Source organism: Empidonax traillii, unplaced genomic scaffold (genome assembly GCF_003031625.1).
Source record: "Empidonax traillii isolate 1590-97213 ecotype Southwest subspecies unplaced genomic scaffold, ASM303162v1 scaffold853:size531304, whole genome shotgun sequence".
NCBI classification, from domain to species: domain Eukaryota; kingdom Metazoa; phylum Chordata; class Aves; order Passeriformes; family Tyrannidae; genus Empidonax; species Empidonax traillii.
Genome location: NW_020956046.1, coordinates 491,460 through 515,528, shown reverse-complemented (window position 1 = coordinate 515,528; position 24,069 = coordinate 491,460). Strand labels below are relative to the sequence as shown.

Sequence of the window (24,069 nt, the reverse complement as noted above, 5' to 3'; positions counted from 1 at the left end):
GAAAGGAGATTTGTTGCTAATGATGTCTGTGTGCCAGTAAAAATAATGCATGCTCCCAGTGTTTTTCTAAGCAGCTGTGATAGTAAAAGGAAACTGCACTCCTAATAGGCACATTTTTTCCACCATATCCTAATACTACAGTTTGCACTTCTCTGTTAATGAGCATACTATGTTAGAAGTTGAAGGTGGATCCTTTTGAACACATAATTTATTATATGTAAAATAAATATACATATATATCTCCAATAATTATATATCTCTGTATCTAATCATATATGATCGTAAATTCAAAGAAGCATCAACTTTTTTCCTTTTTGAATTCAATCGTGTTGAAACACGATTGCAGTTTCTTATATATAGAAATGTTTCTTGACAGTATACTGTTGATTTTTTTACAGTAGTTTTCACTGGATTTTTTTAATTCCTGTTTAATCATTTCTAATGGCTTTATGACAGAGATTAAAAAAATATATAGATGTTCATGTGCATATACACAGGGCTTGTTCTCTTAAAATAAATTGGAAGAAACCTGCATTAAAAGAAAGGTTTTTGGCCTCTTTAACCCAGGAAGTATTATGTGGTGATTAACCAGTAAAACTATTTTCAGCTAATACCCTTCTGTAGACCCTTTGCTGATTAAACTTTGGTCTAAAATGTAGACTAGCTTTCATTAAATATATTTTTCCAGATACACAGTGAACAGACATGGGGCCTTGGTGAGCTCAGATTCCTGCACTTCTCCATTTCTTACATATAATTTAAACTGAGATGATATTACATCACATTTTCTTCCCATAATCTGTCCAATGCAGTGTCTTACGTAGTTGCATTCTGTGTGAAGATTTAAAAATAAAGTCAAATATTTTAAAAATCTTTACTTCAGAATCTTATTTATATTTGCCTTTCTGGCTGGCATACATTGAGTGAAAGTCCTTTATAAGTATTAATACTGGGGAAAAAACCTGATAAAGCATTTTACTCCAGTTTAGTTTCCAGTGTGTTAATAGTCTGTGTGCAGATGCTGTAGAGTCTTAGTCATGATCAGTCAATCCAGCCATTGCACCTTGGCATTTTAGAATACAGAAAGAATTTTAAAAACAATAACAGCTTTATCAAAGAAAAGTAACTTAAATTAATTTAAATTGTTTTAACCAGCTGGTGCAATAGTGGTAGTAGAACAAAAAGAAAAATACTGATTTCGTTTGAGTGCAAGTAATCAGTAAATGTAGAGTAACCAATCTGTAGTTTGGACATGCTTCTGTAATAATACTTTCATTGGGTAGATCTTGTTTTAACCAAAAGTTCACCTCAGGAATCTGTGAGTATTTCTTTTTACCTAAGACTCTAATCTGTTTGTCCACGTAAGAGAGTAAATTGAGCCCAGAGTCTGTTTCAGGTTTCCCCTATAGTCTAAGCTCCAGGATTCTAAAATTAATCTGAGACTGAAAGCAATGGAATATTTTATTGTGCTAATTTTTAGATTGGTTTATAACAGCAGCGTTATGAAACTGCAACTGGGATTTCCTTAAAGTAATATACAATGCATTATAAAGAATGCAATCCAGAAACTTTACTTATATCTTGATTAAATAACAAATTCTTGTTCCAAGCCTCTCTTAAAGCATCACTTGGAACATGTTTTTATTACTTCCGAGGCTCACTCTTTGAAATCCTGCTGGTAACTTTTTTTCTTCACAGATCGTTTGAATGTATTCAAAGAGGATTTTTTACCTTTGTTGTAGTTGCAAACTAGCACCATGTAAAAACCTGACAATAGCCAAAAATTATGCATAATGACAAAAATGATATCTGGTTTCTAAATGAAGCTGAAGTGGACAAGTTCTCTTTTTTAGTTCCCCCAATGAAAACATTGATTTTTATTACTAAGGACAGTCAGTTATATGCTCAAATTCTGAGCTTTTTTGTTGTTGTTTGTTCAACTAAATAATGTCTTTAATCTTGCAGATTAAAATTAGGTTTAGCTTTGAAGGGTGGAATTACAATGAAAGAAAGAAAATCAAATGTTCAGCTGTGCCTATTAATCATTAAGGGTGCAACCTCTGCATGGGATTCTCCATAGGGAAAAAGAAGTGTTACTGCAAGCCCTGGGACTTGTGATTTTCAATTGACGTAGAATCTTGGGAGAGAATTAGCCTTTTATGTTTCAGTTGTTAACAAGCTGTGGCCTTTTCTCTCTAGCACCAATGCCTGGTAATATTTTCTCCCTCTTGGTTTTGGGGGTTTGTTTCTTTCTTTCTTCCCTTTTTTTTTTTTTTTTTTCTCTAGTCTTTGTCATTTAGACAACAGTCTAAATTTGTTTTCAATAACTATCAGGTATTATCTCCTGCAGTACAGAAGAGGCATTTTTGCTGTTGAGTTTGGGCAGTAGAACATTTAATTTGTAGCATTTGAAGACCACTCATTTTCTGTTCTTGAAAGCATATTGCAGAAATTACAAGTGACTATATCCTGCAGATTGTGAAGCTAAGCCATATGATAGGACTACAAGATCTTTTTTATTGTCTTAAATTGCCTGTGTTTTTTAACTTGTCTGCCCCTCCTCCCTCAAATCCCCCTCTTCTAGAAAGAAAGACTTGTTTGTTCCTGCTCAGCCTGTGAGGTCTTTGCAGCCTCCACTGTGTGGGTGCAGAGACCCTTATTTAAATGCTTTCCATAGCCATGGAAGGTAAGGAATAGGATATATTAGAAAACTGGTATAGCTAACAGATAAAATGAAACTCTTCACCTTTGAATTCAAAGTACTTAAAAAGAGCTGTACGTGTCAGGATCATCACAAAACCATGAGATGTGGAAAAAATAAAATGTGCTTATCTGAGATCACATTGATAAGTGTGTTCTTTAGAGTGTAGATCTCTGCAGTTGCATCCATGGTAAGTAAGGGAGAATTGAGAATGTAAAAAAACCCCCAAACCACCCACAAAACAAACAAACAAAAAAAACAACTCCAAAGCAACAGCAACAAGCTTTAAACCCCTCGTTTTTCACTGTCATAGAAACAAGATGTGTTTCCCCTCTTTTCATTAAATATTGTGTTGGAAATGATAAAAAATTACATTCTTCTTTCTCTTTCCCTTAAAGATTGTGCACTTGTGTAATCACCAAGGTGGCTGAAAATCACTCTGTTATTACTGCTGGGGTTTTTTTTCACTGGTTCTTCACTTGGATATGTTAAGTCAATGAAATTCAGTTAGCTGCATCTTCTTTTAATATCCTAACTTTTAGTTTATATTCAGGGTTAAAAATAGTTCACTCATATAAAGAAACATCTCCATGATCTGTTCTGAGGACAGTTTAAAGTCTTATCAGTTTGAAATCTTTGCACTTTCATTCTTGAAATAATAAAATGTTCAGAAACATCCTTTTAATGGATACTTGATTAATAATAATTTAGAAACTGGAGTTTTAGGTTCAGTTTCCGAAGAGTTGCCAAATCATCTCATTAAGTTTTTCTCTAATATTTATTGATGACTATTAAGTATACACCAAAGTCTCAGTATCTTATGATATTCCAGTTTTAGATATGCTTTCAGTTACAAAATTACTTTAAAAATAGACATTAGAAAGCATTTTGGGGATCTAGGATGAGGGATTAAAATGAAAAATGTCAAAAAAACATGATTTCTTTCTTCTAGTTTTTGTTGTGAAGTCAGTAGATTAGAAGAATGGAGCAAACAGTGGTCAGAGAGAACAGGAATGATACAAGGAGCTGTCAGAAAGATACACGTATATAAAATATGAAGCATATGGCATGAGCAGGAAATTATTTACAAATTATTTCTATTATAAAAGCGACGTAGGGAAATATTTGTATGGTGCATTCAGGAAAAACAAAATCATAACATATTGAAGGAATGTTACTGATACTGCACTTAAGTGTTTAACTAAGGTTAGACACTGTTAAATTTTTATGAGGTTATCTGTAACATGACTTGGCTGTGAACTGCATTGAGGCAGGACTCCAAAACCATGATTATATTATTGGGGATTAAACCATAAAGGCAAAAGAAAATTGACATTTATCAGCTTTGGTTTACAAACTAGGTAGTCTGCTTTTAACTTAGGTGTGCTTCTTTCATGTGATTGTAATTTTCTAACTTCCTCCCCTCTTGACTTTCCACTATAACCAACCTTCTATCTTATTTAATATCAGGGTTTGAATCCTGGAGCTTCTGAAGGGTAGCACAAACTTCTGATGGAGTTGCAGAATTCACTAACAGCAGGAGAAGGCTGTTGTTTTCTGTTGTTCCCTACTAACTCCTTCTTTACTGCTTTTAAGTTGAAAGAGGGTAAGATATATAAAGCAAAAGGCATGGTCCTGGTTCCAGACTTTAAAAGAGAGAAGGAAGGAGATATGTTCCCCACTCCAGCAATGTCACGTCTAGCTTGCCTAGAGCTGCTAGATGGGCTGCGTTTCTTTTTGCATTGCTTTCTCTAGCTTCAACTTTGCCCTAATTTGGTAACTGTAGGTCTAATTGCTGTCAGTCTTCCAGGAGACATTGCCCAGTGGAGATCCTGGAGCATGTAATTAAAAGTTCACTGCCCACATCCTTACAGGACAGCTGTTGAAGCTGTTTGAACTGCTGCTTAACATTTTCTGGTGTCTATGGGCCAGTCTTCCTGTTGCTGCCTTAGAGACCACAGCTTGAATAGGAAATGTGGTTAATTAGCTGATTCTGGTCAACTTCTTCCTGAATTCAGTTCTGATGGTGAAGTGATGCTGGGTGTCTCATCACATCAACTGCTTGATTTTAAGCTTTGATCCACAGGAATCTCATCTGCTCACTGTTTTTTTTCCACACGTGATAAGGATGGGACTTGTGGGTTGGAGTTGAACCTCCGGCCCTTGGTAGTCACTTCGTTGTTTCTGCTTGGCACTGGGATTCAGTTTCTATTCCTTCTCGCTGGTTCACTTACCTTTACAGGAAGTTTTATCTTATTAGCGATTGTATGTATGAGGCTCTCTCACTAGTAACTGCATAAAATATGATTTCAAATTACTTCAAGCTATTTGACACCATTTTATTTTGACTTGACTCGACTCATGAAAATGGGACCCATCTGCCTGTTAGACTATTGATTTTGTGCTAGACCAGTGGATTAGTTGAAAGGGTAGACTGAAGAGTGAAGTCTGTTACTGTTTTAGTTTTTTTGGTGGTGGTTTTTTTTTGTTTGTTTGTTTGTTTTGGTTTGGTTTTTTGTTTTTGGTTTTCCTTTCTGTTATTACTCCAGTTAGTATATGGCATTTTTTCTTCATATATTACCTCCCAATGGAAAGGTGAGCTGTGGCAAGGAAAAAAGGGAGAAAAGCTTATGGACAGTGGAGACTGAAGGGCTTTTCAGGGAAAAGATACCAATTCTTTATGAGAGTTCTCCTTTCTTATGGCAGTTAGAAGTGTTAGTGTTCCAGGAATCCTCTATATGATGAGAACATTAAATCGAACTAATTCAACAGATGGGGTTTTTTTGCCCCAAATCACCTAAAAGAAGCTCTCTCCTTTTTTTTTTTTTTTTTATTATGTTTCCATAAACCATAACCCTCATTCCCAGAAAAAAAATATAAATCCCTACCATTCTCCTATCACTGTTTCATTCTGTAGCATTCTGTGAATGTTAACAGATTCAGGCTATTACAGACAACATGATGGAGAGTTAATTCCAAAACTGAAAGCCCTTGGAAATGTTGTCCTTGCAATACGGTCAGCCTTTCCTAACCCTCTGTTTCACTGTGGGAACTCTATTGACTTTACCCATACTGGTCTTATATGAGGGAGAAATCAGACCTGTCTGGTAGATGCATCCCAGTCATGCATTATTTTATAAAATAAAATTATCTTAGACCTTGATTTTATGGGGGAAGATGGATTCTCATTGTGCATTAGGCATACAAAGTGACACTTTTTCTTCTCCACTCCTGAGAAAAGATGCATTGCATAGTGCTGTGGGGTAAAGGAAAATGAAGCAAAATCCTTCCTATGTTGATGTCAGTAGTTATGGCTGTATAATTCATCTACCATTTCTGTACCAGCTCTAATTTTGCCTGTCAAGAAGCTCTAAATAGAGTCTGTAACACTAAAAGCTTGATGTGACATGGATGTGAATGCTCACTGTGTGACCTTCACCACAATGGGAAGAATTTAAATTCCAGTTAAATTAAACTTTAACTAGATGTAGTTCAGTATAAGTAGGATGATCCATTTTGTCATTCTGTGTGTTCTTGAGTTAAATGGTTCTAAGATTTCACATGAATAAAAGAAGTTATTTTGTAGTATTTGTGTCTAAAGTAAGAATAGTTTATTAGGAAGAAGAGAGATCCTTCTAATTCGACCTGAAATATTTTACTACTAGTTTTGAATATTTCACCAGCTTACATATTTAACTGTTTTCAGAAGCCTTTAGAACAAGTATGCATTCTTAAACAGGAGACTATTGCTTTAATTTTACACACATTGATTGCTCACACATGAGCATACATGTCACACTTCGAACATCAGTGTAGCTGCCTATTTTGCACTGTCATGGCTTGTCATATAAATTTTTTAATATATGCCTTTTATGGATAATACTTTCCTTGCATGTAGTTGTTTGAATTTCATTTTAAATGTTTATTGTTTTGGTTCCTTAGCTATGAATCAGCGAATCAGCCAAAGTGCTCCAGTGAAACAGCCACCTCCTCTGGCTCCTCAGAGTCCCCAGGGTGGTGTGATGGGTGGGAGTAGCTCCAATCAGCAGCAACAGATGAGACTTCAGCAGCTACAGATGGAGAAAGAAAGGCTGAGACTGAAGCATCAAGAACTGCTTCGGCAGGTGAGGCCACAGGTTAGACACCTACTTCCACTCTTTCTTTTGTATGTTATGTTCTGATTTGGCTAAGTTGTTGTTTCAGTGAGTCTTAAAGACCTGTGACTGTACAAAAAGCTTTGAGATCTAGAAAGGTCTGAATTCATGCTCTTACTGATATCAGCTTGGTAGTGAAAGTATCTGACTTATCAGACTGAAGAATTTTGCTTTCCTCCCTCATTCCTCCCTCTAAAAGAACTCTCTGAGAACAGGTTTCATAAACTAAAAAGGATGACAACATGGACTGTTGATGTGATTGGATATTCCTCTTGAGGATAAATTTCATATTCATTGAGTTCCAAGTCATGCAAAAAGTTGGATCCCACAGCTGCTTTAGTGTTCTCCCTTTTAAGTGGAAGAAAGTTTTAGAACCTGTCGCGGTCTGCAGTATTTTGAGGTATTTTTAAAGTTCATATAAGATACATTAAGGGGGGACACTTTGTTGCCAAAATCTTACCTGTTCAACAGTGGAGCGAGCATGGAACAACTGAATCAGTCGTGCTGCATTTTGAATCCGTGGTTTTCGTATACTGAAGAACTTCAAACTTCATAATTAGGCAAACTTCATAAAAAGTTAAATTCATAATAAAGCAAGCTATTCCTTTCAGTATTTTTCTCCTATATGAATATAGTGTAGCAGGTGTTAAAGTGTAGGACTGGATTTTGCAATCTCTGGATTTTCAATTCGGGCTTGACCTCCTTTTGACTCTAAGCCTTCCACTTCGATTTTTCCATCTGAATGTTGGATCTGAATGTTGGATCTGAAAGCTACCATCTTTGCTAGATACTTAGGGTATTCTTGGGGGTTTTGACACTGCCAGAGAAAGCACTAATCTTTTCTTTAAGGAAAACCTTCTAAAATCTTATCCTTTTCACTTTGGGTGATGGGCCTTGTATCAGAAGAGGATAGTATCTTAATGTCCTCAAAGACAGCTTTTCTCTTTCTTCATCACCTGCAGTATTCTGTCCTGGAATCTGACTCCCGTTATCCCCTTTGTAGTCAAGGCCTGTTTTGTAGGAATCTTCAGCATCTCTTGGTGTAAGATGGGTCATCTTTACAGCCGTTACTTTTTATAGTACTTTAGGTAAGACTACATTGCAAAGGTGGCATCAGGACTTTCTCTTTGCTTCAGCACCTGGGCTTCTGCTGTTCCTGCTTTGCAATTAATCCACAAAAAAACATTTTACCCTGCGCTAGCATGCTTCTAGGTAGGCCTTCTAATTGTCTTCTTGCCTCAGTTGTCATTGAGAACCTGACTAACTTTGGACCAGGTGACAGCCAGTTTTCTTCATGTTGTTCTCCCTAGCTGTTAAGCTTTATCTGTCAAATACGCATCCTTGGTAAATCTGTGAGTTTTGTTTCACTGTGTCGTGATTTTTATAGTTTCTTAACTCCCTTATCCTGTCTCATCTGGCCTGTCTTGGGGGCTTGATACTATAAGATGGTGTTTGTAAGACAGCCTGCATAGGTAAACCATGCAGCTAAAGTAATTTTTATCCATCTTATTTTTACTCTTAGGCATTGCGGAATATCAATCCCAGCACAGCAAATTCTCCAAAACATCAGGTAGGCTCTTAACTGATGTTTCAGCATAACTAGAAAAGTGAAAGCATTAAATTAGGCTAGCAGGGAACTTTTTGCTACATGAAGGCATTCTAAAAACAGAAAAAACACACAAACAAAACCAAGCGCTGCCATGCACATTTTTGAATCACGTTTCTGGTCACGACCCTAAAATTGTTTTTAAGAGTGCTGCATTACCACAACTTTATATCAATATTTAAGAGCAAATGAGGAATTCATTGCACATTTTTCTGCATTGAAAACAACATTCTTGTTTAGCAGTCTTGAGGATACTGCTGTTCCAGTCCTGTTGTCATCAAGATGTGTATTTAAAAGAAACCATCTAAGGTAGTAGTTAGTGACTTTTAAGTACTGTTCATGTGAATGTTCTTATCAGTTTGTTTAAACAGGTATGATCTTAAAGAAGGATATCTGTAATTAGTTAATAAAAAGTCACTTGAAATATTTATAATTTTTGAGCATGCACAGTGTAACAGAATTACTTAATAGGTTAGACTAACAAAATAATTGCTATGCAATTGTATAATACTTAATATGTAATTATTCCATTTTGCCATTTAACAGGCTCTTTCACTGGTACATTTTCCATATTGGAACAATTCTGGAAAGCCTTTCAAGCTCAGACCAAAACAAAATTGTTCAAAATGTGAAGCATAATAAACAGGTTAACGTGGTCGTCCTTTAGTTTCTAAAGAAGTTGAGTAGGGAATGAATCTCTGAAAGGGTGATTTATGTATAGATTTAGAGAGCTTCACGTTTGCTATTGCTAACAGTATTCCTAATCTATTGGTTCTTAGTACAATATTTATATTGGCTTGTATTGTACTTTGTGTTTTAAGAAAAATGACTGTATGCACTAGGCAGGAAAAGCAGAATAAAAGAAAGTATCCTGTGTTTGGAAGCATACCACAAAATTTGTACGTTACTACTTCTGTGAAAAGGAACCTCAGACCTTAGAAAGAGTGCTGACATCCTGGAAAAAATACTTTCTTGTTTGGCAGTACCAGTGCAGTTCTTAAACGTAAGCATTTTAATTGAGATGTAATAACTTGATTTATTTACAGAGCATTAACCACATAATGATCTTGTCAACCAATATTAGATACTGTTTTAGAGGAGAAAAAAAAATTCTTAGGAATTGTGGGTATACAAGAGAATAAACAAAGGAGGACACCCCTCCACACCAGTTGGAAACACCTTATCTTCTGGCATAATTAAGTCATTCAGAAGGGATGTTTTTCTTACTGAATGCCGAAAGAATATTCTATGTTTTCTTGTATGCCTGGAGCTCTGTCATACAATTGATCATTCTTCCACAGTATCTTCTTCCTGTAGCCAACTCAGAAATATGCAGCAAATGGAGAACTTTGGTATCAGTTCCATACTTAACTCTGTAAGATGAGATTTTTGGAACTTCTTGAAGTTCTGGCTTTAAATTCTAAAAAGCTGCCAAAACTCAAATGGCCTATACTGATAATTCATTAAATGCCTATGTAGTGGTCATTCTGGTTTGGCATGGGAACCGATTAATGGATTTGTGCAAAAATCAGGATTGCAGTTACATTTAAACTACCTTCATACCAGGCTCACCTATATAGTCACCTGCCTGGGATCAGTTTTGTTAATCTACACTTGTTAATGAGTTAAGGTGTGTTTGAGTGATCTGTTGGATAGAAAAGTAGACAATCATGTCAGCTTAAAAGTTCTGTAATTCTAGATTATTCATGTTGTATCATCTAAAATGTATTTTTTGTGTTTTCATGTGTCACTTCAATAATGTATTGAGCAGCCACAGGTGGAAGAAAGTGCCTAGAGAACTTCTTCTGGAAATTGTTCTCTAAATGCTTCTTGAGGCCTTGTACTATAGAAACAATTGTCTGTCTTCTCCCATGATGCTATTATTATCTGTACATCTGATCAGGTCATAGATGACCTAATGAATCTGTGAAAAATCTGTAGAAAGAATGAACATTTCTTCAGTCAGCTTTTTCTTTCTGACAAATCCTTTCTTTCTTTTTGAATAAAATTAATGAAGTTTGGAAGAATTACCTGCTTTCATGATGATAAAGCTGTGCTTGGTGACAGAAGAATAGCTTCTCTTTTGTAAATTTTAGATGTTCTCTTAAGGAATACGGAAAATAAAATCTTCATATGTTCTGTGCTCTTAATTCGAGGAAGACTAAGGTCTTTTGTTTGTAAAGAAATTTTGTGACACCAGCATTCTCGAAGCTTGTCTCTAATGAAATATCTGGTTTATATGGATAAAAAAATCCAAGAAATGTTCCTTAACTTTGAATGGGATCTCTGAGCTTTTCTAAATCACAGAATCAAATAGGTTGGAAGGGACTGGTGGAGGTCATCTAGCCCAACATCCTCTTCCTTCTTGACATTTTGGATACGGTACCATGGGTGTATTGTTATCTATGGTCAGGTTTTTTTGGTACTGAGTGACCATAGTGTCCTTGCCACTTTTTATCTCTCTGCCATGATACTGTACTGTACTGTAGTGACACAAACACTCCAGGTGTTGTATATGGAGGCCTTAGCACCTTCTGGAAAGAGTAAACAATTGCTCAGCTTCATCTTTTTTAACAAGCACTGTAAGAGACTCTTCTTGTTTGAATGAGGATTTTACTGTAATTCTAAAAATGTCCAAGTAAAAGGTATCTGTAACAAAAAGTGTAATTTCCAGACTTACTGTGTGTAAACAAGAACTGTGGATACATCCAGGAAGTTTGAAAACACCAAGCATCTGTCCAGTTACTTAACACTCTTCATTATCAATTATTTATGAAACCTTAAAGATGCCTATCTGCCATAGTTAAGAGATTGAATGATTTAAGATTCTCTCCATCCCCAGTAGTTTTCCTTCCATTTTTCTGCAGTTAGCATCTGGTTGTCAATAATGTCTCACCTAGAGCGGATGTCAATCAACTATTATATATGTCATAAAGTTGACCACATATTAAGTAACAGAATTCTTGCCTTCTGGTGTGTGATGGAAAGAAATAGAGGCAAATAATGTCGAGGCACTGATGGCATTATTCTTAGATGTTGTGCGAAGTACTTTCTTGTGCTAAGACTGGAAGATTTATTATTTATCTGCTGCTAATATCAAGGTATTTGATAATAAGATCAGCTTACTACACAGACATTTATGAGATAGTTTCCTGTGTATATGCTTGCTCATTCCATATCTACTGCTTGTTTCTAGCACTGAAATGAGGTCTCTGAGAACCAGGTACAGCCCTGGTTCCCTGCTACTCTGTTCAGCTGTGCTTTCCAGCTTGGCTTTCTGTTGTTACTTTTGTGGTGCTTTCTTGGTAGTTCTGCATACCTGGAATGTGCTCTCTGTTGATTATCTCTATTCTTTTGTCCTTTATATTTTATGAATTACCTCTCATATTCTCTGTCCAGTTGATAAGGTATTTTTCAAGAAAAGATTTTTTTTCAGTCACTTCGCGTGCACACCGATACAAAGCTGTGTTACTGTCAGATTTGGGACATCATTTAGAAAGAAAGGAAGGCGTCATTTAAAACAAGTGCAGTCTTGAATTCTGTACTCTTGGAACTTCCATGATGTTAGTGAGGCTGAAAGTTTTACTGAAAACATCAGGTATTATTTGTGACCCTTTTGTTGGGTTTTAATTGCTTGATAGCTCTTTTTACTACTGCTAAGTTTTGCTTTATCCCTTGTGGTTTAAGTTTTGTTAGATGTTTCTTTAGCACAGTGGACAGAAATTGTTACTACAGAACTGTCATGAAGATAAGGGAGCAGAGCAGCATATATAATACCAAGATTCCAAGGAAGCAGAAATCAACTTTGTATGCATTTATTTATCTCAGCTTTCATTGAACCGTTGATACGCTTTAGTTAGCAAGAATATTTGACTTCATTAGGTAGCAAACTGTTGTTATTCACTGGACTACCTTCCAAAAATCTTTGTAATTAATGAACTGATTCCTTTAGTCTGTGGCAGTAAATTCAGAATGTAATAACAAGTCTTAGCTTACTATCTTTATATAAGCATTTGATTCTAGGAAAGCACTTGTATTTTAGGTAGCTAAAGGTTAGTTCAGATAATCTATCAAGTACCTGTCATTTACACAGCATCAGTTGCACAGAGCTTTGTTACAGAGTATCATGAGGCTTACACATAACGCAGCACACCTGTGCGGTGCCATGACTTCAGAAATTAATTCACAAAAAGACTTAGCCAGCTGGCTAGAGACATCCTAAACAGGGGCTAAAGACCGGAGCTGAGGAGTTGTGTGGTATTTTTTTAAGCAAAGTATTTGCTTTTAAATAAAATGACCTCTTGCTGAGAGGTCTGGTAGACACGCTCTGGCAAACTGAACTGCACCAGTTTAAGATGTCTGCCAGTGATTGCCATAAATAATAAGGCGGCAGAACAGGATGTATTTAACATCCTTTTTGCATAATCTATTAGCTGAAGCACTGGTATGGCTACACTGCAAGATAGATCAAATATCTGATCTCTCAGAAAAAAAAAACATTTTTCAGCTTGATCTGTTTTCTGATTCGTCTTGATGTATGGCCATACAAAAATGCTGGTTCCAGCTGAAGGGAGGGTAAGAATACACAGTCAAAGGCCATCTGTAACTATCAGTAGAAAGTCACTTTGGAGTTGCCCACTGTGTTGACCCACAGTGATTAAGAAATCGAGATCTTCCTTTGCCCTGACTAACAAACTCTGCTGCTTCTAAACACTGTGAAATAAATCCGAACGTTTTTTAAAGCATCAAGGATTTCAGCTTGGAGTGGGATGTCCTGTAGAAATTATGGAGATGTTCCTTGACCTCATTATTGTTGAAATCTCTGGCATTTCTGAGGAGCATACACTAAGGTACTGCTTTAAATACATGATTGGACATAAATAAGCAGACAGAAACTTAGTTGTTGAAAGGGAGTCCTGTGTGGCTGAATTGGGGGATAGGGAGGCAGTGTATGCTGGCTGCCATCAAAGTATACAAAATGTGGGATTCAGCCAGTTTTACTGCAAAAGCAATATTGCTGTTGTTCAGCCATCTTGGGAACTAAATGCTTTAAATGTTATTCAGATCCTGAAACAGTGTAGCTTCTTTCCTTATTGAAAATCATAGATCTGAGTGAAACTTTATTAGTTCTTGTGGCGAGTTTGAGTTTCATACGCTGTGGAAGCTAATGAGCATCAGTAGATGGAAGATACCCAGTAGGAAAGATATTTGTGTTATATCAGTAATTTGAAAGTTCAGAAGCCCTTGGTTGGACTTGCAACACCTAAGCTTTACAGATCAACAAAATAATTGTATTGCTTACTCATGAGTGTTGATCTTTATGGATAAACACCTTGTCTTGAAGTCTATAGAGTAAAACAGAACTGCCTTCATTGCCTATGCCTCTAATTTCTTCAGGACACGTAGGAGTTGTAGCTCACTGCAGAGGGTTTCTTAGAGTCACCAGTAGTGCTTGCTGTTGCAAAACTTAATCACACAAGTACTGCTAAAGCAATTGGGCAGCAGAAGATACAGGTCATGTTGACCGAGTATGAGATAGCTGTGAATAACAAGCAGTAGAGGAAGGCCATTCAGCTGTGCTTGGCCTTCCTGATTTCTGACTCCTGCTGACAGGTACCTGCCTTACAGAGCTTCAAAACACTTCAGCAGGGCAGGTATAGTGCTGTGGAGCCAGGGGCAGATAAATACTGAGAGGGTATAAAGCTATTGCTATTGCTTTATACCCTAAGAGGAATATGAAACAGGGGCACAGCAAAGGACTGCAAAATCAGACCGGAAGCCAGACTTCCATTAAAAAAGTCTGTTCCATTTTATGCTGCCCTATCTGTGCTCATTGTGCTCTACATAGCATTGAGTTCTTTTCTAGGTGTATACAATAGAATTAATTATCACTCTGGGAGTATCACCTCTTAAATTAATTTTGCTGGTTTTCACAGTTGCAACACTGAATAATATGTTTCCCCCTTGCTCTTCAAAACTGCATAAGGTATCATTGCTGAGCTCATTTGTCTTCATCTGTCTGTGTGTCTTCCTTATTTGTTTTCTGTATGTGCTGTAACTCTGTGGCCATCACAAGAATGCAAACATTTAAAAGGAAGAAGAAACTGGTGCTCTAAGTGTGTCTATAAGTGTTGTGGTCTTGTCATTCCCCTAAAACTTCTCTCACATGCCAGGGAAGCTTGTGGAAAATTTGATAGTCAAGCAGTGACTGGGGGCAGAAATGTTGCAATTGACACTCTTAAAGTAAATTGATAAAACCAATTAAAAGCATATATCAATTCAAATTGAGTAGCGTATCATATGTTTGATACAGTAAGAATATGATAAATGAATTGCACAAGGGAGTCATCTGCCTTTCCTCAAAAGCACATGAAGATAAAAATGCTCCGAAAAAGGTATTTTTATAAAGTTACTTTGGACATGGTGTGAATGACCTTGGAACTGCATGTAAAACTTAATCTGTATGCAGTTATGACAAAAAAACATGGATAAGGTGAGCCAGATAAACTACACAGTGCTGACCTTATTTTTAAAATTATTTGAAGAGATGACAGATCATTTTGGTCTTTTTGTAATAAAAAATTCAGTTTTTGTTTTAACGATAGGAATACTAATCTTTTCCCAGAGGTACTTAAAAAACGTTTGACATACTTACAAAAATAGGATGAGATCAGATTATAGAAATCTAAGCCAGGGTTTTGTCATGGTTTTATTTTTGCCTCCAGACTTTAAATACTTCTAATAAAGGATATATTTTAAAGCATGGACTAAAAGCCTAGAGTTCACATTGCTCTGTTTGGAGCTTGGAGAGGCTTGTACCCTTCTATACATTTTTTTTAAGTATAGGAAACACATAACTTTTTTTATTGCAAATCAGTTTTATAAAGAAGGAGAAATGAAAAGACCATTCTTCAAGCAACACAACTTCAGTTTCCATTGCATGCACCTTTTAGGAAAAATAGTCTTAATATGCTCTTTAGGGCTTGCAGGAAACTGCTTATCTTACATAATGATTAAAAATTTCTGTGTATTTGTTTCTGAATTGCTCATCTTTTTTGGTAATTCTTTCCTCTTTTAGACTCCCAGAATGACATAAATGACTTAAATGACTAAAATGACTAATGTAATAACATTCTTTCAAAGGGAAAGTGCTTCTGACTCCCAAATAAGTATCAGTAATGCTACTTATAAATAGTTAAAAATAGTTGTAGTTTTACATTTTTAGCAGTGTTGTTGAAACAAGGGTAAAAGTAATACTAATTTTAAAAATACTAGTTGGACTACATTGTACGTGCCAAAGAATAGGCAAAATACAGTTGTCTCTCCTGACTTAATACAACTCTTTTTAGTGGACCTTCAGTGAAATACGATTAACAGAAAAGAATTTGTGGGGTTTTTTCTCTCCTGGTGTCAACAGCTCTTGAAAAGGGACATGTGGATTTTCCCTTCTGTCTCTTTTTCTCACTCTCTCAACTATTGAATCAAGAGGCAGTGCTGCTTGAAAAGACCAGGCCTACCACACAGTGACACGCAATGTCACTTTAGTGCATCAAATACAGAAATGAGTCCATGTAGGTTTTGCTTTGTTACTACTCTTTGTGGCACTGGTGTATGATTAAGCCTCTTCGGCGCTTTTGGCTCCTCCTCTTCATCCCAGTCAGGGATTGCAGCTCAAGGAAATAAAGATGCAGTGTACAGATCAAACCAAGAGGGAAGGGGAAAAGGACAGAGCATGAGTGAGCAGTTCTTGAGCCACCCCTACAATGGCTGTTTTAAAACCTTCTGCCTTCTTCAGATCGCTTTTTGGGAAGCATTCCAGGAATTAAGACTTTTGGGGTTTTTTTTCTAAATGGTTTTAGTCTGCCTGTATATCAGGTAATTTGTGACTGATACAAGTTTGTAAACTTAGCTATGAAGTAAGACCTCATTATATAGGCTTTCCACTTGGGTTTATTACATAAGCAAATGAAAATTGTATGGATAAACCTTTATGAATGATAAAAAAGTGCCTAACATTGTGTGATCTGAAAATGAGGAAGGAACATTATTACTATTTATTAGAACAGTAGCAAAGTAAGTGGTGGTAAGCAGGGGACTGGATTTACTTAAAGTAGGCAGTTGGGTGTGATGAACACAAAAACCAGTGCTGTGTTTGTACACTTTCTGCAAAGACCTAATCAAGTGTAGTGAGAAAATCTTCTAGTACAAGACATAAAACTTGGTATTAAAGGGATATGTAATAATAATCCACAGTAATGGGAGTGAAGCATATGCAGGTTAGAAAAGAAAAAAAAAAAGAGCCAGGCGGGATATTCAGCACAGTCTGCTGGAAAATAAAATAACCTTCAATTTTTTTAAAAAAGAAATCACTTTGAAGAAGAATTGGGGACAAGGTTATTTTTTTATATTTTAACAGTGTACAGTACAGTAGTCCTTAGGCTTGTCATTGAGAATGGATGAAGACCTCTCACTTGACAAATGAGAAATATTGAGCACTGTCAAGACTGACACTGATTGGTTTTGCCTGAGATTAACTTTCCAGGCACAACCTGGAAATCCCATACTACTAATAATGGTAGCAAGATAGTCAATAGATTTGTTTACCAGTCTTTATATTAAAAAAACTCAGTCATGGTGAGCCATTGACAATGTTTTAGGAGAGTTACTTGAAGAAAATTATTATTTTTTCTTTCACATTTAACTCATTGATTACTTGTCTAAAAAGGGGGAGAGGGGTCACTGGAAATTGCATTAAGTGCTGCTTATCTCCATCCACCTTTAATTTCGCGTATTTTGTGTTAAAACTTATTTTCATTAATTACTAATGACAAGCTTTATGGATGGTTTGGTTCAAACTGGTGAACAGTCAGATGTGCAAAAATGTGTATGTAATCTAGGTTTGTAACTTTAGAATAGCAGTGTCTTAAGTTTTATGAAGAAATTACTAGAGATTTAAAGAGCTTTGGGATTTATTTGTGGGACAATTCAAATAGGTTTGATCAGTCAGAAATTTCTAAATGCATGCCTCAAACAGGAAGGGTGAATGGGGAAGACTTGAAAGTTTGCTGACTGAAACAAGAAAGGTAAAAAGGAAACCAGGGACTGAATCAGAATTCAAGAGAAATGAGGAAAAAGTCCTAATCGATAGAGGTAGACAGACATACCTTTGGGGTCAAATAGTATTAGCAATTCTTTTTTTTGGTCTTAAGAATATACTTAGCAAAAAGATATTGAAATGAACTAGAAAATATTTATGTAGATATACAGATATTTGTATCCATAAATACATTTTCAATGCAGTCTCTGTAATGCTAGGCATTACTGGTGGAACTTGCATTGTCATTGAAGCCAGGACAGATTCTTGCTTTGTCCTCAGAAATTTTATTTCATTTAACTCTTGTAACTAGAAGCAGTAAAAGCATCAATTATCTATAATGTCATGTGTCTGTGTATCTGAAAAGTGCATTCAAATGCCTAACATGATCTCTCTTTTCCCCCCTCCTGCTGTTCTAGGAATTGGCTCTCCGTAGCCAGCTTCCAACAATGGAACAAGACGGTGGATCTCAAAACCCCGTGTCATCTCCTGGAATGTCTCAGGAACTGAGAACAATGACTACAAATAGTTCTGATCCCTTTCTTAACAGGTTTGTAGGAGTAGCTACTAGAGAAAAAAAATTTGATTTAAAATTCTGTTTGGTACATGTAATAGTTTATTTTGAACATCTGTCTGTGCCAAGAGCCACAGCTGTAAATGAATCTTTCCTTAAATGGCAAGTCTAGTAAAAGTTAAGGATTAAAAGCTGTCTCCTGTGGGAGGAAGTAGTCTGTTCAGACTTGTAGGAAGGTTTTTATTCAAAGTCATAACATGTTTGCCTCTGCATAATCTGTTGACTAACAGTCATTTCAAATTACTGACTCAAAGAATTTGTGAATAGCTTGCTGTGAGATCAAATGAACTGTGAGGCACATTTAGGACTACACCTTGAGGTTAATTTTAAAGTTTCTCCATTCACCCCTTCCCTCTACTTCAAGTATTTAGCAGTATTTTTACTCTGTTAATGTTAGGTCTGCAAATAGTGGCATGTTTCATTTTAAAGGCTGTATTATTTTGAAGTGGGTATTTTAATTCAAGATTTAGAATTTTGCAATATACACCAGTTTTTCATGTAACTTCTTCCTTATTCCCTCTGAGTTGGAGTGTTTGTTCTGCTGGAAATACTGTTCAAATTACAGCTTGCAAATGCTTCATACTAAACATTACAACTCTGGAAGAACTGCTGGAGCTTGAGATAAGTGATATGTGTATTTTGGGTAATCCCTTCAGGAAAATTTATCGCCTACACAGATAAATATGACTGGAAAACTTAATCCCTCCCTCTAACAAAAAATTATCCTCCAATGGAATTCATCCTGAGATCTCATGTGAGCTGCAACTGTGCTGGTCTTGCCCTAAGGAGCAGAAAGGACAAGAAATGTTAAACCTTACCTGCTCTTGTATAAGAAGCCTCAATAGATAGATGATGGTGTTATAGTAACATACTAGCTTGAATTTTTGCAAGGCTGTTGCCGTCATACATACAGGTCCTCATGTCTTCAAAACCTGTTTTCTGAAAGAAATGCATCTTCAGGTTTCAAATGGCCACAGCAATGGGCTGATGGAGTTTATCCATTGTGAGTCTATACACATGAAATATAAAGTGATGGATCTTTGCCATTAGCTACAAACAGGACAAAAGCTAGAAAGGGCAAATTCATGTTTTGTAATTTCATGGCAGGTTGATATTTACTGTAAAGTGCAAAAAGGTACTGCTTGCCTAGTTGCATATAGGTTTGACTGGGTTTGTGGGGGGTTTTTTGTAGCCCTTACCCCACGCAAAATATGAAAAATGTGTACTTGACTTGAGTTCAGAATATTTTAATTTGCATTTTGATCTGAGCACTGTCTTCTTCTAGGTTATTGTATGTTCATCACTTCATTTAATTCTGTCATATGGTTATGGGAAAGATTTTTAAGAAAGGACGTTTGTGAAAATGCTTTGCTGTCCTGAACTAGATACAGCAGCCCAGTAGTTTTGCTTAAAGTTCTTGTTGGTATTCCTTATGTTAAAGTACAGACTTAGGGAAATACTTCTTTCTATCTTTATAGGCTGTTCCTGGTGAGACAGTCCTAATTTTAGGCCCTGAAGTTTAGGTCGTCCACTGCTTATATAATAAAATCATTAAAAAAAAAAAAAGAATCTCAGAAAATAATCACTGCACTGGAGCAGTTTGAGAAAATGTGCAGTAGTGTTTTCATTTACATAGACTAATCTGCCTGCTATCTTCAGTACTTCCTGTCATTGTGGCATATTTGATTTTTTTGAATGGGTCATTCAGCAATGCAGATTTTCTTAGACTATTTCACCTTTAATTTACCACGCTGTTCATATCTTTTTATCTGCTAGATTTATATTGGTAGTATGGTAATTCCCTGTTTAACTCCTAAATTGGTATTCCTTCTTTTGTATACACATATTTTAATAGTTATTAGTTGAAGAAGAATCCACTCTATTTTGGGTAATACTGTTTAGCTGAATGTGGTAATTTTGGGTGGCATGACTACTAAACGAAGAAATCCTTTTGGAAGAAAGAGGAAACGTGTATTAAGGAGTGATTTGAAGTGAAGTGCTGGACATTCCAAGTGTGAGAGCAGCAGCCAAAAAGCCTTCTCCGCAAAAGTGATTTAGTTCAGCATAGCCTCAGTTCTGTTTTTAGTATTTTGTCCCATAAAGTAAACCAGCATATTTTTTCACAAAAGTTTTAAATAGTTTATTTATTAGGATTGTATCAAATGTGTGGTGATTCTGTTTTTAAATCAATCTAAAAAAAGAGAAATATTTTTGATTTAACTGTAAAGAAATGTTAAGTTCCTTTCTTGCACAGTAAGGATGTCCTCATGAAATCTAATACTTATATATTTATATGGCTTGTGGCATTCTACTGGCATCCACTGTTGAATAGCTGTTCATCATCACTTTGGTTCTTCATACTTAATAAAAAGGCGCATACTTAATACTTCACAAGCATGTTATGAGAAGTATCAGTATGTCTTCAGATGCTAATTAGAACAGTCAATGAGATTGGTCTTCACTTAGCGTGCAGGCTGGAAAATCAGTAAGGATTCTCAGTGAATGCTACCCCAACCTGAAGAAATACAGATTTTTAAAATATTTTGTGAAGACTGGATATTAGGAGATGCAGGGGAAGGGAGGTAATGTTATGCTCTTGCCAGGAGCCTGCTCCAACTTGGACTCTCTATGGACTGCAGTTTTCTTCAGGGCATGCCCACCTGCTCCAACACAGGGTCCTCCAGGGGCTGCAGGTGGATCTCTGCTCCATCATGTTACCTCCACGGGCTACAGGGGCACAGCTGCCTCACCATGGTCTGCCCCTTGGGCTGCAGGGGAAATCTCTGCTCTGGCATCTAGAGCACCTGCCCCCCTTCCTTCTGCACTGACCTTGGTGCTTGCAGGGCTGTTTCATAATTTCACTCCTCTCTCCCGTCTGTTCAGCATTTTTACTCTTTTTTAAATATGTTATCACAAAGGCAGCACCAGTGTCACTGATGGGCTCAGCCTTGGGGCAGCTGGGCCACTTTGTAGCCAGCTGGAACCAGCTGGGTCAGACGTCAGATCAGCTCCTGGTGCCTTCTCACAGCGAACATCCCTGCAGACCCCTCGCTACCAAAACCTTGCTATGTAAACTCAATACGCTGGCCAGCTTCCCCGCCCCATCCCAAATTTCCCACTGTGCTTTCTTGGTCTTGCTCGCTGCGCTGGCAGTAAGAAGGCAGTAAGAAAGTGAGTGCATGTAAGGCCCCATGCCATCAGTTTGGTTAACTGTTCTGTCAACAGGATCATTCTGAGTAGGGTTTGTTTACAGGATGGCTTCTGTACCAGTAATTGATTTATATTAGAGCACTCTCTTGCCTTGACATGTGTGACTGAACAAGTAGTAATGCAGCAGTGGGAAGCAATTGAAGAATTGCTAAAGGATTTCCAACTATTTATAACAGCAGTGACCTAAAAATATACTTCAGTGGTTGATTAAACATGGGGACATTAGTAGTTAGAAATATTTTTTTTTATCCTTATAAAGGATATCCTTTATATCCTTATAAAGGGAGCATGAAAGGGTGAACTACCATTGTTTTTTTTTTTTTTATAATCATTACAGACTATCTGATATGCTTCCAATGGTTTTAGCTGTGGGTGGGTGGGTGTGAAAAGATTAAAATTATGCAGAACACAAGTAGGCAGTTTCTTAAAGCTACTTGAGTATGCTCTCATCAAGTTAAATCGAATCTAAATAATATGGTTTTAATTGGAAAAGGTCTGCATAAAATACAACCCGGGTGTCTCACCCACACAAAGGCTTCAGGTTTTTTATCATAGTAGAGTATTTCTCAGGACAGCAATGTTTACAAAGCCCTTGAATTGGTTAAAAACAAGCATCTATTTTATTTTCTTCAATAACCCTCTGTTTTTCTTCAAAAACCCTAATTTTTTTTCTCCCTTTCTTCTGTTACAGTGGAACATATCACTCCAGAGATGAAAGCACAGATAGTGGACTTAGCATGAGCAGTTACAGTGTACCCAGAACCCCAGATGACTTCCTGAACAGTGTTGATGAGATGGATACAGGTCTGGTTTTGTGTTCATTTTTAATGCATGTTTTCCTAATATACTTGTATCCATTTGCAATGAAAACAAGCAACTCTGAGAAGTTGTGATACTTAATGCATTGTTTTTATACCTTTTTCTATTTTTTCTATTTCCCCTATTTCTGTAATAGAAATATTATGGTTAGATTTGATAAAAAACATATTTGTAATCAACTGTATTGGAAGGATGGGAGATTGCTCATGAACAGTATCAGTCCTATTGTTATAAGGAATTTGAGTATGTTATAAGGAATTTGCTTTTTAAAGTAATATTTTTTGTTCAGAGCTAATAGTACCTTGTCCAGTGTTGTTAATACTACTCCAAAACTGTATTTGATGTAGTATTGTCTTTTTCCTTTAAGTGTAAAAATCAAATTATGCTAAATGACTTCAAAGACCTGAAGAGGTTTGGATTGTGTAGATGAAGGTTTGAAACAAAGACATGTTCTTAGTGCATCTGCATGCACTGAAGTTACCTTTGGGTTTTGTGATGGATTTCTATGAATCACATTATTTGTATAATGCAAGAGGTACATGATTAACCTTTTAACCAGTTGTCCTGTTAAATTATAGGTTTGGTACTTCCAGTATATTTAATATCCATTTTACTTTGTGTTATAACTAGGTGACAGTATCGGCCAAAGTAACATACCATCCCATCAGAACCGTTTCCCAGACTACCTTGAAGCCATTCCAGGGACAAATGTGGACCTTGGGACACTGGAAGGAGATGGGATGAATATAGAAGGAGAAGAACTGATGCCAAGTCTGCAAGAGGCTTTGAGCTCTGACATCCTTAATGACATGGAATCTGTCTTGGCAGCCACCAAGCTAGATAAAGAGAGTTTTCTTACTTGGTTATAGGGGCCTCAGGGAGACTGAATTCTAAGTCTGTGAAGGATCTAAGGAGATTAGGACATCTGTATCTGAAGTTCAGAAAAAGCCAGTGTGGCACACTTTGGCTTATGTTCAGAAAAAGTAAATGAACAAATATTCAACAAGATTCTTTCAGTTTGCTCTTCCTTGTCCATCGCTGCTGTTATATATTGCTGACTTTTTTCCACAGTTGACTCTGAAGAACAGACATCTTGATTTTTTTCTATTGCTGTTGCAACTACTGTTCAAGGGGGGTGGGGAGGGATGATGAGCCTATATGGATGACGAATGCCATTCCTTCTGTCCTAGTGTGCGCTTGCATATCATTTTATCTAAGTACTCAGACTTGAGAGTTAATTTCTGCATGTCACTGCTTGTAGTTTGCTTAGCTAGTTGTCTCCTGCTGCCTGTGACAAGTGGTAAAACATGACATACTCGGGTGACAAGCCAAAAATGATGTATCTGGTCAAAAGAAGTCAATACTGATTTGGAGATACAACTTTTAGGAGGGCTGAAGACTGTTTGGCATTAAATGTTTCTACTAGTAGCTCTTTCATTAGTCATGAAGTGCTCTTGTTCATATGTTATAGTAAATCATGAGTCATTTTACATAGAAACATATATGAACTTTGATTGTTGCCACATACTCTAGCCTAACTTTCGTTTGTCAACAATACTTTGATTATTTTTGTTAGTTGGTTTAACTGTAGCTGTAGGATGGGAAGTAATTATAGGTGTTCTTGGGGTTTTTTTAATAGTGAAATCTACGTTTTTTTTTCTGATTTCACACAGTCTTATTTAAATCTGAATTGTCTGCTTTTTTATACTTACAACATGCCTATTGTAGCCTGATAAGCTAGTGAGTACATAAACCAGTATGTTTTGCCTGTAACTTTTTAATTTTTTTAAAGGCTAGTTTTGAATGTAATCATTAGAATTTATGACCAGTGGCTTATTTTTCGTGTATGTTTGCAAGATTATGAATTAGAATCTGATAACAGCAATGTAAAAGTTAAAATACTGTGTTGTA

At 36.4% G+C, this 24,069-nt stretch overlaps 1 protein-coding gene across 1 annotated transcript in view; it reads left to right on the top strand.

Annotated features, from left to right (window-relative positions):
- The window catches only part of YAP1 (Yes associated protein 1), a 37,153-nt gene extending 13,987 nt beyond the window's left edge, over positions 1–23,166 (top strand). Inside the window, exons 3-7 of the mRNA XM_027902230.1 lie at positions 6,644–6,825; positions 8,378–8,425; positions 17,975–18,105; positions 22,031–22,143; positions 22,789–23,166. Coding sequence (XP_027758031.1) covers positions 6,644–6,825; positions 8,378–8,425; positions 17,975–18,105; positions 22,031–22,143; positions 22,789–23,027 — 713 coding nt within the window. The 3' untranslated portion in view covers positions 23,028–23,166. The remainder of the gene's footprint in view (positions 1–6,643; positions 6,826–8,377; positions 8,426–17,974; positions 18,106–22,030; positions 22,144–22,788) is intronic.
- The last annotated feature ends 903 nt before the right edge of the window (positions 23,167–24,069 follow it).